The 13,269-nt window shown below is 35.5% G+C and overlaps 2 protein-coding genes across 2 annotated transcripts in view; both read left to right on the top strand.

The window, feature by feature from the left end:
• The first annotated feature begins 353 nt into the window (after nucleotides 1–353).
• LOC111781666 lies at nucleotides 354–10,229 on the top strand. The gene is made up of 17 exons (XM_023662352.1): nucleotides 354–913; nucleotides 1,201–1,302; nucleotides 1,776–1,856; nucleotides 2,680–2,789; nucleotides 2,906–3,041; nucleotides 3,223–3,321; nucleotides 3,873–3,978; nucleotides 4,057–4,511; nucleotides 4,647–4,855; nucleotides 4,972–5,107; nucleotides 5,289–5,387; nucleotides 5,939–6,044; nucleotides 6,123–6,568; nucleotides 6,631–6,807; nucleotides 7,083–7,280; nucleotides 9,313–9,639; nucleotides 9,815–10,229. Exons 1-17 carry the CDS (start codon nucleotides 632–634, stop codon nucleotides 9,905–9,907), a joined length of 3,162 nt encoding a protein of 1,053 aa, XP_023518120.1. The 5' UTR covers nucleotides 354–631; the 3' UTR covers nucleotides 9,908–10,229.
• Nucleotides 10,230–12,362: 2,133 nt separating this feature from the next.
• The window catches only part of LOC111782336 (nodulation protein H-like), a 3,942-nt gene continuing 3,035 nt past the window's right edge, over nucleotides 12,363–13,269 (top strand). The window contains exon 1 of the mRNA XM_023663199.1: nucleotides 12,363–12,898. Within this exon, the coding sequence (XP_023518967.1) occupies nucleotides 12,869–12,898 (30 nt within the window). The 5' untranslated portion in view covers nucleotides 12,363–12,868. The remainder of the gene's footprint in view (nucleotides 12,899–13,269) is intronic.

The raw sequence follows: 13,269 nt of genomic DNA, 5'->3' as shown, positions 1-13,269 counted from the left end.
ATCCCATGAGATTTAGACTTTATTTTAACTGAGTACGCGAGAGAAATATTGCAACTTTTATAAGGACAATATATTAAATATATAGACCTTACAATCATGTGATCATAAATATATTTAATATATAGACCTTACAATCATGTGATCATAAATCATAGGTTCGAATAATTTAAATTAGTCTTTCCCAAATTTTACATCCGAATAATTGACTGTATTCATTTTATGCAAATTATGTTAATAAACATAGTTTTCTGAACCATGAAAATAAGTATTGTTAAATTTCATTTGTTTTAGAAAATGGTACGTATGGTATGGGAGGATAGATTATAAAAATAACTGGAAAAATTAGACGAAGAAGGAATAACGTATGGGTAAATGGTGAGAACCAAAGAACAGTTTAGCCCTCCGACACTTGAGTCTGGAAGAATCTTAAGACTAAACCCGTAACTTACACGTGTCATTTAATGTAGCCTTCAAATTTCATTCCTGTTGTCTGCAACCCAATTCTGAACATCGCCGCCTTTGGCCTGAGCGCACAAAGTTTCCCACCAAGTTAGCGAGCGAAACCAGAGCCCTCTCTTCCAATCCCCAACGCCTCATCCTCTAATCCACAAGCTGACCCTCTTCCTTCCCAATGGACTCCATCCCTTTGAACTGGGAAGCTCTCGATGCCCTAATCATCGATTTCGCCAGATCAGAGAATTTGATTGAGGATTCCTTTTCATCCTCCCCACCTCCTTCTCCTTCCCCTTCCCCTTCCTCGCTTTCCTCCTCCTCTTACCACTCCAGGCTGATCATCCGCCAGATCAGGCGCTCTTTGGAGGTCGGTGATATTGATTGCGCCATCGATCTCCTCCGCCTTCATGCACCCTTCATTCTCGACGATCATAGGCTTCTTTTCCGGTTGCAGAAGCAGGTCACTCTAATTCTGCTCTCTCTCTTGCTGCGCACCTGATGAAATGTGCGACTTCTATTTCTTTTGGTTTTTGTTGTTTTGGCTAATTAGGGTATGTTTCCATACTTGACCATGCCGCATTAAGAACTGGAAATAAGGAAATACTGAATCCATTTGTTCAGTAGCTGAACATTCTAGTCAGCCGAACACCCTTTCGTGTTTTTTTTTTTTTATATTTTTTTTTCAACTAATAGTTTGGTGGGACTTTTGAGCTCATTGATTTCTTTTTCTGTGTGTATTGTATTCAGAAATTTATCGAGCTTTTGAGGAAAGGGACTGCAGAGGATCGTGATTTGGCCATTCAATGCCTCCGCACGGCGCTTGCTCCTTGTGCTCTTGATGCATACCCGGTAAGCATTTTGCCCCATTCAGGGTTTGCTTTGAATTGGTGTTTAAAGAGAATACTCTCTGGTTATCGAATTGAGCGAAGCATTATTGTCTTTTTGAAAGAAAGAAAGAAAGAAAGTTTCCGTTGAACTATGAAAAGTACAAGAGGAAGTGCCATAAGCCATCTTTTTTCTACTGTAGTCGGCGAAATAAAGAAGTAGCTGTAACTACGGAAAGGCGACGAAAGAGAAAAAGAGAGAGAGAGCACCATAACAACCCAAAATTCTTATCCTCTCCCAGAAAAGAGAGCCTTAGAATAACTTTAACTGCATTAGTCCAGATAACATTAGGTTTCCCTTCCACTTGATAATCCCATAATAATCGTTCCATAATGTCTAGAATCCTTTGCGGAAGAAACCATTGTGCTATTTTAAATCAGATTCTGCAACTTATCTTCTTGTGCTTCTGGCTAACTGCTCTTCTATTTATGTTGAAGGAAGCGTATGAGGAGTTCAAGCATGTTCTACTTGCCTTCATTTATGACAAGAATAATCAAACATCCCCAGTAACATATGAGGTGGATAATACTATTTTCTCCATCACATCAGTGAATATTATCTTTGGTATTTTGGATATTGTTCAGTGGTTGTTGACTATGCCGCCATTTGGAAACCTGTAACATATGGCTGTTCTTCATGATTAGAATGCACATTTTGTATTTGGGCATCATATACTTCCGACTCTTGGAAGGGTAACCTTTCCTTTTTAACCAAGAAGGACTTCCCTGCTCTCTCATGATTCATCACTACGGAATTCTAAGAAGGAAAAGATGCTCCATTAATTTCTTGGGATTTGACCACTTTTAAGGTTCATTAAGCAATCAAACTGAAGTCTAATGTTTCACGTTAGTTTTTACTTGACATGTTTAGAATAGTCTCTGTTTAGATTCAGGCCCTCAGGGCATTCTATAAGTCCAGTACATATATCTCTTTTGACTAGAAAATTCGAGCTCCCTGTTTCTGGGTGCGTAGCATATGGAATTGTCTTGTATATTGTCAATGTTTCTTATTTGGGACAAAGAATTGTTTATTTTATTTAAAAAAATCATTGTTATTTTTATTTGAGATGTGAATTATCGTCTCTTTATTCACAGTTGCTTTCCCTATTATGTTTATGTTTTGTGTGTGTGTGTGTGTGTGTTTTTAATCTTTAAGTTAAATATAATGCAAAATCTACCCTTTGAAGTCTGAACTACGTAATTCTCAAGGAACTTTTTGTTTTCTTATGATGGATACTTTTAGTTTAAGGTGCAATATGTTATTCTTCAGTGGTCTGAACAGGGTGGAACTCTGAATTGCATTCAGTTTTTCTGTCTGAAAGTGCATTTTCTTTTGTTTCAGTGGTCTGAAAGGAGGAGATTTGATATTGCTGGATTAATGTCCTCAGTCTTACGAGCTCATATGCAGGCATATGATCCTGTCTTCTCAATGACCTTGAGATACTTGATAAGGTTTCTTTCTTCATTTTTGCAAAAATTTTCTCCCCATAGTTGGTTGTATGCTTGATAAAAGTTTGCATTGAATATAAAATTTAATTACTTTTATTGTTATTTGTTATTTCTTGCAGCATACATAAAGGTTTTTGCTTTCATGAAGGTGTGTCATCTCCCATATCAGATCTCACTGAGAGGTTGCTTCTAGATGAACTTGATCCGCCTGCCACACCCAAAGAGAGCCTGTATGAAGCACCTCCATTTGATGAAGTGAGATGTCTGAATTTTTTTAATAAATTTTTTAATTAAAAAACTTGAGCTTTTGGGTAGTTCTATTAACGATGTGGTACAATGTGAGGGTCTGTCCCTTTTTGCATGTTTATGGTTTCCTATTTATCCAGAGTTGTTATTTTCTTTGCTTCTTATTTTTTTGTGCTTAATATGAGTGCAGGTGGACATTCAAGCTCTTGCACATGCTGTAGAGCTAACGAGACAGGGGGCTATTGATAGCTTGAGATTCACCAAAGGTGATTTGTTTCATGCATTCCAGGTAAGCATCTATCTGAATTTTATCCTTTCTGATGTTTTGCGTTTATTGGATTCAATTTAAGAAAATCTTCGTGTATAGGTGCTAAACCCACCGTATGCTGTTTAGTGTTGCATTAGACAGTTTGAACCATAACTTTATTGGATGTCATGCTTGTAATTTATACTAGCATGGGACTTAGAAAAATGACACTGAGTTCGTGGTGAATAGAAATGGTTAGTCATATTGGAACAAAAGGTTGATGGAAACATCGAGAAATTTAAGGAAAGAACAAGGACCGTAGTTCATTTAAAAATTTAGTTTATGTAACTCTGTAATAATTTTTGAGATAGATTGTTAATTTCTTGACATTTTCTAAAACCAGAACCTTTGCTCTTTATCTCTTGATTTTCTCTAACATGGAAAATGGTTTTATTCTGTACAGTATTCTCTCGATGTTTTGTAGTTATGACCATCAATTCCAACTATCTTGGCAATTAAAATAGTATTGTTCATTTTGTTTCATTGTCATGATGGTTTCATTGATTATATGAGTTTTTACTTCCACATCGCAGAATGAGTTGTGCCGGATGAAATTGGACCTTTCTGTTCTTGATGAGCTTGTTCGTGAGTACTGCATCTACAGAGGAATTGTGGACTCTGGTTCTGGAGCTCTCTCTGGTAAAACTCAAACTCTTAGTCCCTTTATCAATAAGCTTTTTTGCCTTCTAAACCCGTTTGCCATTTCTTGATAATCAGGGATGCAGAATCTCTCTAGCTCATCAAAAGTTAATCAATCAGAGCTGGAGTATTGTTCATCTAGGAATACTTCTTTTGAAGTGGATTATGCAACCGGTAAACTTTCGGATGGTGAAATTTCTGTCAGTAATTCTCGTGTGGATAGTTCTCCTGAAAATATTGCTGACGTGACAAGCTCACAAGGTAACAATGAGGTTGAGTTACGATATGCATCGGAGCCAACGTCCAATCGAGAAGATTGTAGCACTAGTGATTCAATTCATGTGGGAAATTCAAGAACATTACAAGCAAACAAGAATCGTGGGATTGTAGAAAGGAGCAAGCGTAAGAGATGGAGAGGAAGACACGATGATAGAGAACTTCATGATGTGTCTTACAGTGGATGCAGTAAAGCAGAACTTAGCACTATAACAGTGGCCAGTACGACCATGTCTAAGGAACAGCAGGTAGATCCATAACTATATTTCTTCCATCTAATGANGTGTGTGTTTTTAATCTTTAAGTTAAATATAATGCAAAATCTACCCTTTGAAGTCTGAACTACGTAATTCTCAAGGAACTTTTTGTTTTCTTATGATGGATACTTTTAGTTTAAGGTGCAATATGTTATTCTTCAGTGGTCTGAACAGGGTGGAACTCTGAATTGCATTCAGTTTTTCTGTCTGAAAGTGCATTTTCTTTTGTTTCAGTGGTCTGAAAGGAGGAGATTTGATATTGCTGGATTAATGTCCTCAGTCTTACGAGCTCATATGCAGGCATATGATCCTGTCTTCTCAATGACCTTGAGATACTTGATAAGGTTTCTTTCTTCATTTTTGCAAAAATTTTCTCCCCATAGTTGGTTGTATGCTTGATAAAAGTTTGCATTGAATATAAAATTTAATTACTTTTATTGTTATTTGTTATTTCTTGCAGCATACATAAAGGTTTTTGCTTTCATGAAGGTGTGTCATCTCCCATATCAGATCTCACTGAGAGGTTGCTTCTAGATGAACTTGATCCGCCTGCCACACCCAAAGAGAGCCTGTATGAAGCACCTCCATTTGATGAAGTGAGATGTCTGAATTTTTTTAATAAATTTTTTAATTAAAAAACTTGAGCTTTTGGGTAGTTCTATTAACGATGTGGTACAATGTGAGGGTCTGTCCCTTTTTGCATGTTTATGGTTTCCTATTTATCCAGAGTTGTTATTTTCTTTGCTTCTTATTTTTTTGTGCTTAATATGAGTGCAGGTGGACATTCAAGCTCTTGCACATGCTGTAGAGCTAACGAGACAGGGGGCTATTGATAGCTTGAGATTCACCAAAGGTGATTTGTTTCATGCATTCCAGGTAAGCATCTATCTGAATTTTATCCTTTCTGATGTTTTGCGTTTATTGGATTCAATTTAAGAAAATCTTCGTGTATAGGTGCTAAACCCACCGTATGCTGTTTAGTGTTGCATTAGACAGTTTGAACCATAACTTTATTGGATGTCATGCTTGTAATTTATACTAGCATGGGACTTAGAAAAATGACACTGAGTTCGTGGTGAATAGAAATGGTTAGTCATATTGGAACAAAAGGTTGATGGAAACATCGAGAAATTTAAGGAAAGAACAAGGACCGTAGTTCATTTAAAAATTTAGTTTATGTAACTCTGTAATAATTTTTGAGATAGATTGTTAATTTCTTGACATTTTCTAAAACCAGAACCTTTGCTCTTTATCTCTTGATTTTCTCTAACATGGAAAATGGTTTTATTCTGTACAGTATTCTCTCGATGTTTTGTAGTTATGACCATCAATTCCAACTATCTTGGCAATTAAAATAGTATTGTTCATTTTGTTTCATTGTCATGATGGTTTCATTGATTATATGAGTTTTTACTTCCACATCGCAGAATGAGTTGTGCCGGATGAAATTGGACCTTTCTGTTCTTGATGAGCTTGTTCGTGAGTACTGCATCTACAGAGGAATTGTGGACTCTGGTTCTGGAGCTCTCTCTGGTAAAACTCAAACTCTTAGTCCCTTTATCAATAAGCTTTTTTGCCTTCTAAACCCGTTTGCCATTTCTTGATAATCAGGGATGCAGAATCTCTCTAGCTCATCAAAAGTTAATCAATCAGAGCTGGAGTATTGTTCATCTAGGAATACTTCTTTTGAAGTGGATTATGCAACCGGTAAACTTTCGGATGGTGAAATTTCTGTCAGTAATTCTCGTGTGGATAGTTCTCCTGAAAATATTGCTGACGTGACAAGCTCACAAGGTAACAATGAGGTTGAGTTACGATATGCATCGGAGCCAACGTCCAATCGAGAAGATTGTAGCACTAGTGATTCAATTCATGTGGGAAATTCAAGAACATTACAAGCAAACAAGAATCGTGGGATTGTAGAAAGGAGCAAGCGTAAGAGATGGAGAGGAAGACACGATGATAGAGAACTTCATGATGTGTCTTACAGTGGATGCAGTAAAGCAGAACTTAGCACTATAACAGTGGCCAGTACGACCATGTCTAAGGAACAGCAGGTAGATCCATAACTATATTTCTTCCATCTAATGAAATGATCTGACCGAAGTGTGTTCTGCAGAACCTTGAAAAACATATACCGATAGACTCTACTGGCAAGGAGGATAAATATGAGATTGTCTTGGGGATTAGGGAACTGGCTAGTAAAAGGTTGGCTGCAGAGGTTGTGGAAGAAATTAACGCCCTGGATCCGAACTTTTTTGTACAAAATCCTATTTTCTTATTCCAACTTAAGCAGGTAAATTGGTTTTCGAGGTTAAGTGTGAGTTTTCTTTTTATACTCGTTATTCCTACTACACCGTTAGCTAGTTATTATGGATGAAAGTTTACAACAGTATGTGGTTTGAGGAGAGTTGTTTATTTTCACTTGTCTCAAGTATGGAAGTAGATGGCAATCTTAGTGTTTGTTGAAAACAATGTATTTAGTTTCTTCTTAGCATTGAAAGATAGGAAAAATCTTGTTAAATTTATTGACACTTCTTTGGAATTTATTTGACGTTCCTATGGTTTCAGGTTGAATTTTTGAAGCTGGTTAGTTCTGGTGATTATTCTAGTGCTTTGAGGGTCGCATGCACTCACTTAGGCCCATTAGCTGCTAATGAGCCTTCCTTGTTGAAGCAATTAAAGGAGACCTTATTGGCTTTGCTCCTGCCTAACGAAGATTTTCTTGGGAAAGGCTTCCCTGTGAATGCTCTTGCTAATTCTCTTCAGGTATTAGACGAAAATTATAGATGCCACTATATTTGAGGAGAAAATATTATATTTTACTGATCATTAGAATAGCATATTCGTTACTTATAATAAGTATATGCTCAGATTCTATCCCTTCTGGAACATCCTATAAAAGTATATGCTGACATTCTTTGGTCACTTTGTCAATCATAGTGTGATTGGAACTTGTGTGTATTTGTGCCAAGTTAAAAGTGAATAAGGTGCTTGGTGCCTTCATAGGGAGGTGAATCCATGTTGCAGTTCTTGTAGGCCCTACATTGTGGATAGTTGGAAGTGAAAGAAAAAGAGTGATTTCATTATTAAGTCTTAAATCTAAAAAGTTGATTGGAATTATCTCTGACAGAAAAGCCTTTGGTTCCAAGTAGAGTACTTTTGTAAGTTACTCTTTTTTAATGAATGATTGTCATGACATCGAAGCTAAACCAGTTTGAATGGTGTTTGGCTGGCGTTCTCTGGGTGTTCTGATTTTTTCTGCTCACTCAAACAACCTTCATTCATTGAGGGCAGCCCCATCTTAGTTTATACTATATTTTACCAAACTAAAGTGTAAATGTACTCTTAATTGTTGTGATAGAGTTACTATTTCATTCAATCTGCAAAAGATTTAGCTTTTCTGGTGTGTATTAAATTTCTACTTGGAGTAAATGTTTGAATATGCTCCATTCAGAAAGAATCTTGTTGCACATCTAGATTTTTCTTTATACATTAAACCACATTTATATACTGGTCACAAGCTAAAGTAATCGTTCTTCAGTGTAGACCATTATTTAGGTACAAATGTTCAACCATTTCTAATGCTGATACCTCAGGATCTGACCCATATAAACAGGCTAGTAGTATGTTCACTTATTGACAATGAGCCATGCAAACTCATTATTTTTTCATGAACTATATTTTATTCAGAAGTATTTCCTTTTGAAATAACCAGAAATAAGAGGACATTCCAAGAGGAAGAATCCAGCCAAGAGATTTTTTGGGAGGTTTTTCTGTAATCCCTTTGGCTTGATGGGGATCCCTCATCTCCCCCTTTGTTATCCTCTATTTGAAAATGAATTTGAGTTTCTGATATTAAAAAAATCAAGATTATTTCAATATAAGTTCAAAAAGTGCTTCTTTTATTCAATTAAACATGTTTTTCAAATAATCAGTTCACTAAAATGAAGGTGGTTAGGGTTAATCAAGTGAGAAAGTGCATGCATGTATGCATTGGTAGAGAGATTAGTATGAAAAATGAGTGCAAAGAGGTAAAATAGTGAGAATGTATATAAAGAGAGTGATTAAACATGGAGGAGAGAGGTGGAAGCCTCCTTCCTCTTTTCTATTCAATTTGATAGTTGGAGCTCAACCATAGTACATAACTTACCTTCAATGTGCAGATAGCGGGTTTCTATATTGTTTGTATGTTTGTTTGTTTTTGTTTTTATTTTTATTTATTATATAATTTTTACAATTATTACTTTTTAAGGACGGTGTGGGAAAAGTCTTAAATTAGTGGCAGCTACTTCATATAGTGTGGAAGGCCTCGTGGTTGAGCATCGATCTCCTGAAATCATACATAATTTGAGGGGATGTTTTCTTTTTCTTTGGGGTGGGGGGTGAAGAACAGATATTTTTAGACTGCAGGCAGGAGTAACTTTCCTTTTCTTATCTAGTATTCTAGTGAAAATTTGAACATTTTGCTTTGGGAATTATCCGAATGAATGTTTGTTTGACTGACCTATTGGATGAAAGGTCCCATCTTCAAGGTAGGTTGATCACTGCACCTCCCTAATCTGCCTCATTATTTTCTGTTATGTACCCTATTGCTACCTCCCTAATCTGCCTCATTATACAAGATGGTTATATATGCGAGCAGGTAAAAGAATGTCGTAATGGTATTAGAATACTGACTCAATAGGAGATAAACCTTGTTACGTTTACAAAAAATTCTACCATGAAGAAAACAAAATAGACTATGCTCTGTTTCTATTCATATGCAGCAATATGACTAAAAATTTTACATTTTCGACAGGTTGCTTTTGGTAGGAGACTAGGTATTGAAGAACCCCGACTAATGAAGTTGATGAGAGCCACAGTTCACTCTCATAGTGAATGGTTTAAACTTCAAATGTGCAAGGATCGGTTCGAAAGTCTTCTGAAGATTGATTCCTTGAAGGAAGTTAATCTGCCTTCGCTTTCTACTTCTGGTGCGCTGTTGAAATCAAATTCAGATAGTTGCATCCATGGTTCTTCCCAAGTGGCAAAATCTTCGGCTGCAAGAACCTCGGAAGATGGTAGCAGTCCTATCCAAGCATCATCGATGGATGCTGGTGATGAAAATGCAATACTTAAAGTCATGGTAAGTAAGCTCAACTTGAACAACAAACTTTTATCACCCCCTGTTTTGTCTGGATTTGTTTCCACGGGCTTTTTACAAATTATGTTTGGTAGAAAATGCGGTTTTTTTCTATAGTTCTTCTGTTGAAGGCTTTCTCCATATACTTATGATGCAAAAATTTTGTGCTTGGGTTCAGGAGTTTCTTGCTTTGCCCAGGGCTGATGCCATCCATCTTCTTGCACAGTATAATGGAAATGCAGAGATGGTCATCCAGCAAATATTTGCTTAAATTGACGTGTAAAAAGCTGTAGCTGTATGATGAGGTTCATTTGTTTATTATTTGTCTAACATTATTTCATTCATTTTGTGTACTTTACATGTCGTATACCATCTTCATATATGCTAGAGCTCCAATGTATAAAGAGTCCGTAAAAAAGTTAGTATTCCTGATGTTCTCTTATTATATTTATGGGTGGTGAATGTGTAGTGCAGTCGAGTAGATCGGGAGTATATAAGTAGGAGTCAAATGTGCATAAGAATGGATTTCGATCATACGAATTGTAAATTAGATGCTATGTATTCAATTACATATATTTGTTTTGTCGTGAGAATAGGATTGGCAGAAGGTAATTATTTATTCCATATTTAAACTATATTGATATTCTGTAGAGTTAAGTTATAAGGTAGTGACACAAATTTGCTTGATTTGTGGAAGTATATATATGTATATAAAAAGTTGTGGGGTGCAAATTTAGGCAGATGAGGCCATCCATAGCCATGATTTTTATGGACCAAAAAAGCTAAGAGGGAATAAAACGAAAGTGTACTACGAGGACCTAAGATTCTCCAAAAACACATTTTATTTGAAAATAATTGTTGCAGTCCATATCCAGGTAGGACATTTTTATTCAATTACAGCTCTCTTCCTTCTTCTTGGGTAAAGAATTACAATAATTGTTGCAGTCCATTTCCACTTTATTTTTATTTACATTTGATGAAATCATATCAGCGTGGGATGCACGTCTTCATTTTAAAGCTTCAACTTTAAGGCACCTCTAACTAATTAATTGCCTTGCGTATTTCTAACCTAACATCTTTGCTTGATTTTGCTAATAGGAAAAACATCATGGTTTCAGTTTGTTTCGTTTTCTTTTTTTTTAAGACGGTTACAAAAGTCAGAAGTCAATGTTGACGGACTGGCTTGTATAATTTTTTTATTTAGAATAATATGCAATCCTTATCCATATGTTTGACCTACACGCTGATATATTAAGGAGTTTAAATTTGAAATTACAAAATACTTAATTCAGTTGACAAATTGGCCAGAATTAAATATAAAAAAGAAGAAAAAAAATGTTATCGTTTTTCTTGTATATGGTAACGTCTTAACATTGACAAGTTCAATGGTGGTTTATAACCCTTGAATTTTCTTTTATCTTATGGTTATATAAGATAGGGATTTAATTATCTTTTTTAAAAAAATAATATTATTAGAAATTGAACTAACCCGAGCAAAATATAGGTCGTCATCATCATAGTGATTCTAAGTGATACTTTAAATTAGTTGGTTTTGTCAAACTAATTATTTTAAAATTATATATTTGTTTACAAATTGTATTTAGAATGGACAGTCTAATCAACCAAGAAGAAGCAATCATCTGTGACAAGAATTTGGGAGACATAATAATCATTTTGTTTTCAATAGTCAATTTAAAAAAAAAAAAAAAGAACTTATTAATCAACAAATTTACTATGACCTACTTTTTCACAAGATTACACAACAAACGTTTGGAAAGAAAAAAGGAGGTGTTCTATGAAGCACTCAAAAGCATGGGGTGGGGATGGTTCATTACAAGAATTGCTTGCGAGATAAGGATGCTGTGTTTAGGCACTCATTGTGAATGATCATGCGGCCCCATCCTCACCCTTTTTTACTCACCACTCTTAAATTAATTCCATACGTTGTTCTAAACAAATTTTACACGATTCATACTCCACCACTTATACTTGAAATCGAAACTGAAGTCTAATTAGAACTCGTTTACAGTTAAGTTGGTTGTTTTGATGTTGTAACAAGTTGGTTGTTTTGATGTTGTAATATAATTTAATGTTACTAAATTTACAAATATAACCACCATTTTTGTCGAATTATAATTTCACCTCATTATACTTCTAGAAATTAAGATTGGAATATATATTATATAATTAAAAAAGTAATAATTGGGTAGATTTGATAAAATCTAATAGAAGTCAAAGATGGAATATGTAGCTGTTCAAACCTGCTTAATCTACTAGTGGCTTCTGTCTATAAAAGATTATTTCTAAATGTTAACTTTAGAAAATGCAGACCTAAATTTAATTTTGTAGACAAATTATAATTTAATGATGAAAAAGGGTAAAGTTAGGATGTCACGTTGGACACCAAATTCAAGAGATCAAACGTGTATATATATATTTATAATTTTTTTATAAAAAAAAAAAAAAACACTTTCTTTTAAATTATTTTTAAAGAAAAACAGAAAAGGGAAGAACAGTACAATATAGTGTCCCCAGTTTAAAATAATTGGGGGGGATCGTTCTCCAACGAGGCTCCTGCCGCCTGCAGTGTTCTTTATTATTATTATTTTAATTATCCAGAAAGTTGCATTAATAAGATCACATTAGCAGCATTTAAAGCCAGGTTAATCAGTGTTGGAAGGTGATAAAATTAATACCGAGATCTTCCATGATTAATTTATCTCCCTTCTTAAGGAAAAAAAAAAAAGAAAAAGAAAAAGGCATCGTAGTCTAAGGGGTGTTCTTTTGACGATGCCTTTTTTCTCCCTCACTGCCCCACCTTCTGTCTTTGACGCGGCTCTGCAACTTTCTTTAGCGTTTGGTAAATAGCTGTTTTTTTGCACTTGTCGATTGGTTCTGTTTCGCATTACGCCGTCTGGGTCGAGTTTTTGAGTAACAGACAACGGGAGTTGCACGGAGTATTTACAAATTTTCGATTTTGTTTGGAATTTGAAAACAGACCGAGCCCAATCTCATTTAAATTACGCGTCAGCTTGTTTCTTCTTGTTCTGTGTGCGTCACGTGGCGAAGTTGGCTTCTTCAGCTTAAACCCAAATGCGTCTCTCTTTGAATCTCTCTCTCGCCTGTTTTTGAAGCTGATAGACAGCTGCTGGGGTTAGAGTAAAAACAGGGTCGACGGTTCTAAGCTGATATCTGTCCTCTGTTTCTTTTTTTAGCTGTTCTTGTGATACATATGGCGGAAAGTATCTGTTTCTTCAACAAGGTACTCCTTCGTTCTGTGTTTTTCTTCTTTGTTTGCACTCTACCTTTCCAATTCGATTTCCTTTTGGGTTATAGCCAAGTTGCTGGTTTGCTTCATGCAGATTCTGGGTTTCAATAGATTTTCCTTCCTATTTTTTATTTTGTATTTTATTTTTATAGTTTGAATGTTTTTGGTTGTTTTGAGGTCGAGAAGCTTCTTTTCTTCGTTTATGGAACAATCTACCTTAAAGATATCACCTTTTTTGTTCTTTAATTCGCGTTACCACCATTGTGATTTAAGGGTATCTGACTAACTGTAATGTATTTTGGCTGTGTCATGCCTAGTCTTCTACATGTTTCTGTGTGGGGTTTTGGTGGTTGAAGGGGGGGGGG

This window comes from Cucurbita pepo, chromosome LG19, assembly GCF_002806865.2.
Source record: "Cucurbita pepo subsp. pepo cultivar mu-cu-16 chromosome LG19, ASM280686v2, whole genome shotgun sequence".
Taxonomy (NCBI): Eukaryota; Viridiplantae; Streptophyta; class Magnoliopsida; order Cucurbitales; family Cucurbitaceae; genus Cucurbita; species Cucurbita pepo.
The sequence above is the reverse complement of the archived record's forward strand: the minus strand, read 5'-3'. Positions and strand labels throughout refer to the sequence as shown.

What these genes read in the sequence shown, in the direction of transcription:
- LOC111781666 (XM_023662352.1), top strand. Translation starts at nt 632, where the DNA reads ATGGACTCCATCCCTTTGAACTGGGAAGCTCTCGATGCCCTAATCATC. An exon ending in AAGCACCTCCATTTGATGAA is followed by an intron (nt 3,042 to 3,222) that starts GTGAGATGTCTG and finishes ATATGAGTGCAG; the next exon opens with GTGGACATTCAAGCTCTTGC. An exon ending in TGGTTCTGGAGCTCTCTCTG is followed by an intron (nt 3,979 to 4,056) that starts GTAAAACTCAAA and finishes CTTGATAATCAG; the next exon opens with GGATGCAGAATCTCTCTAGC.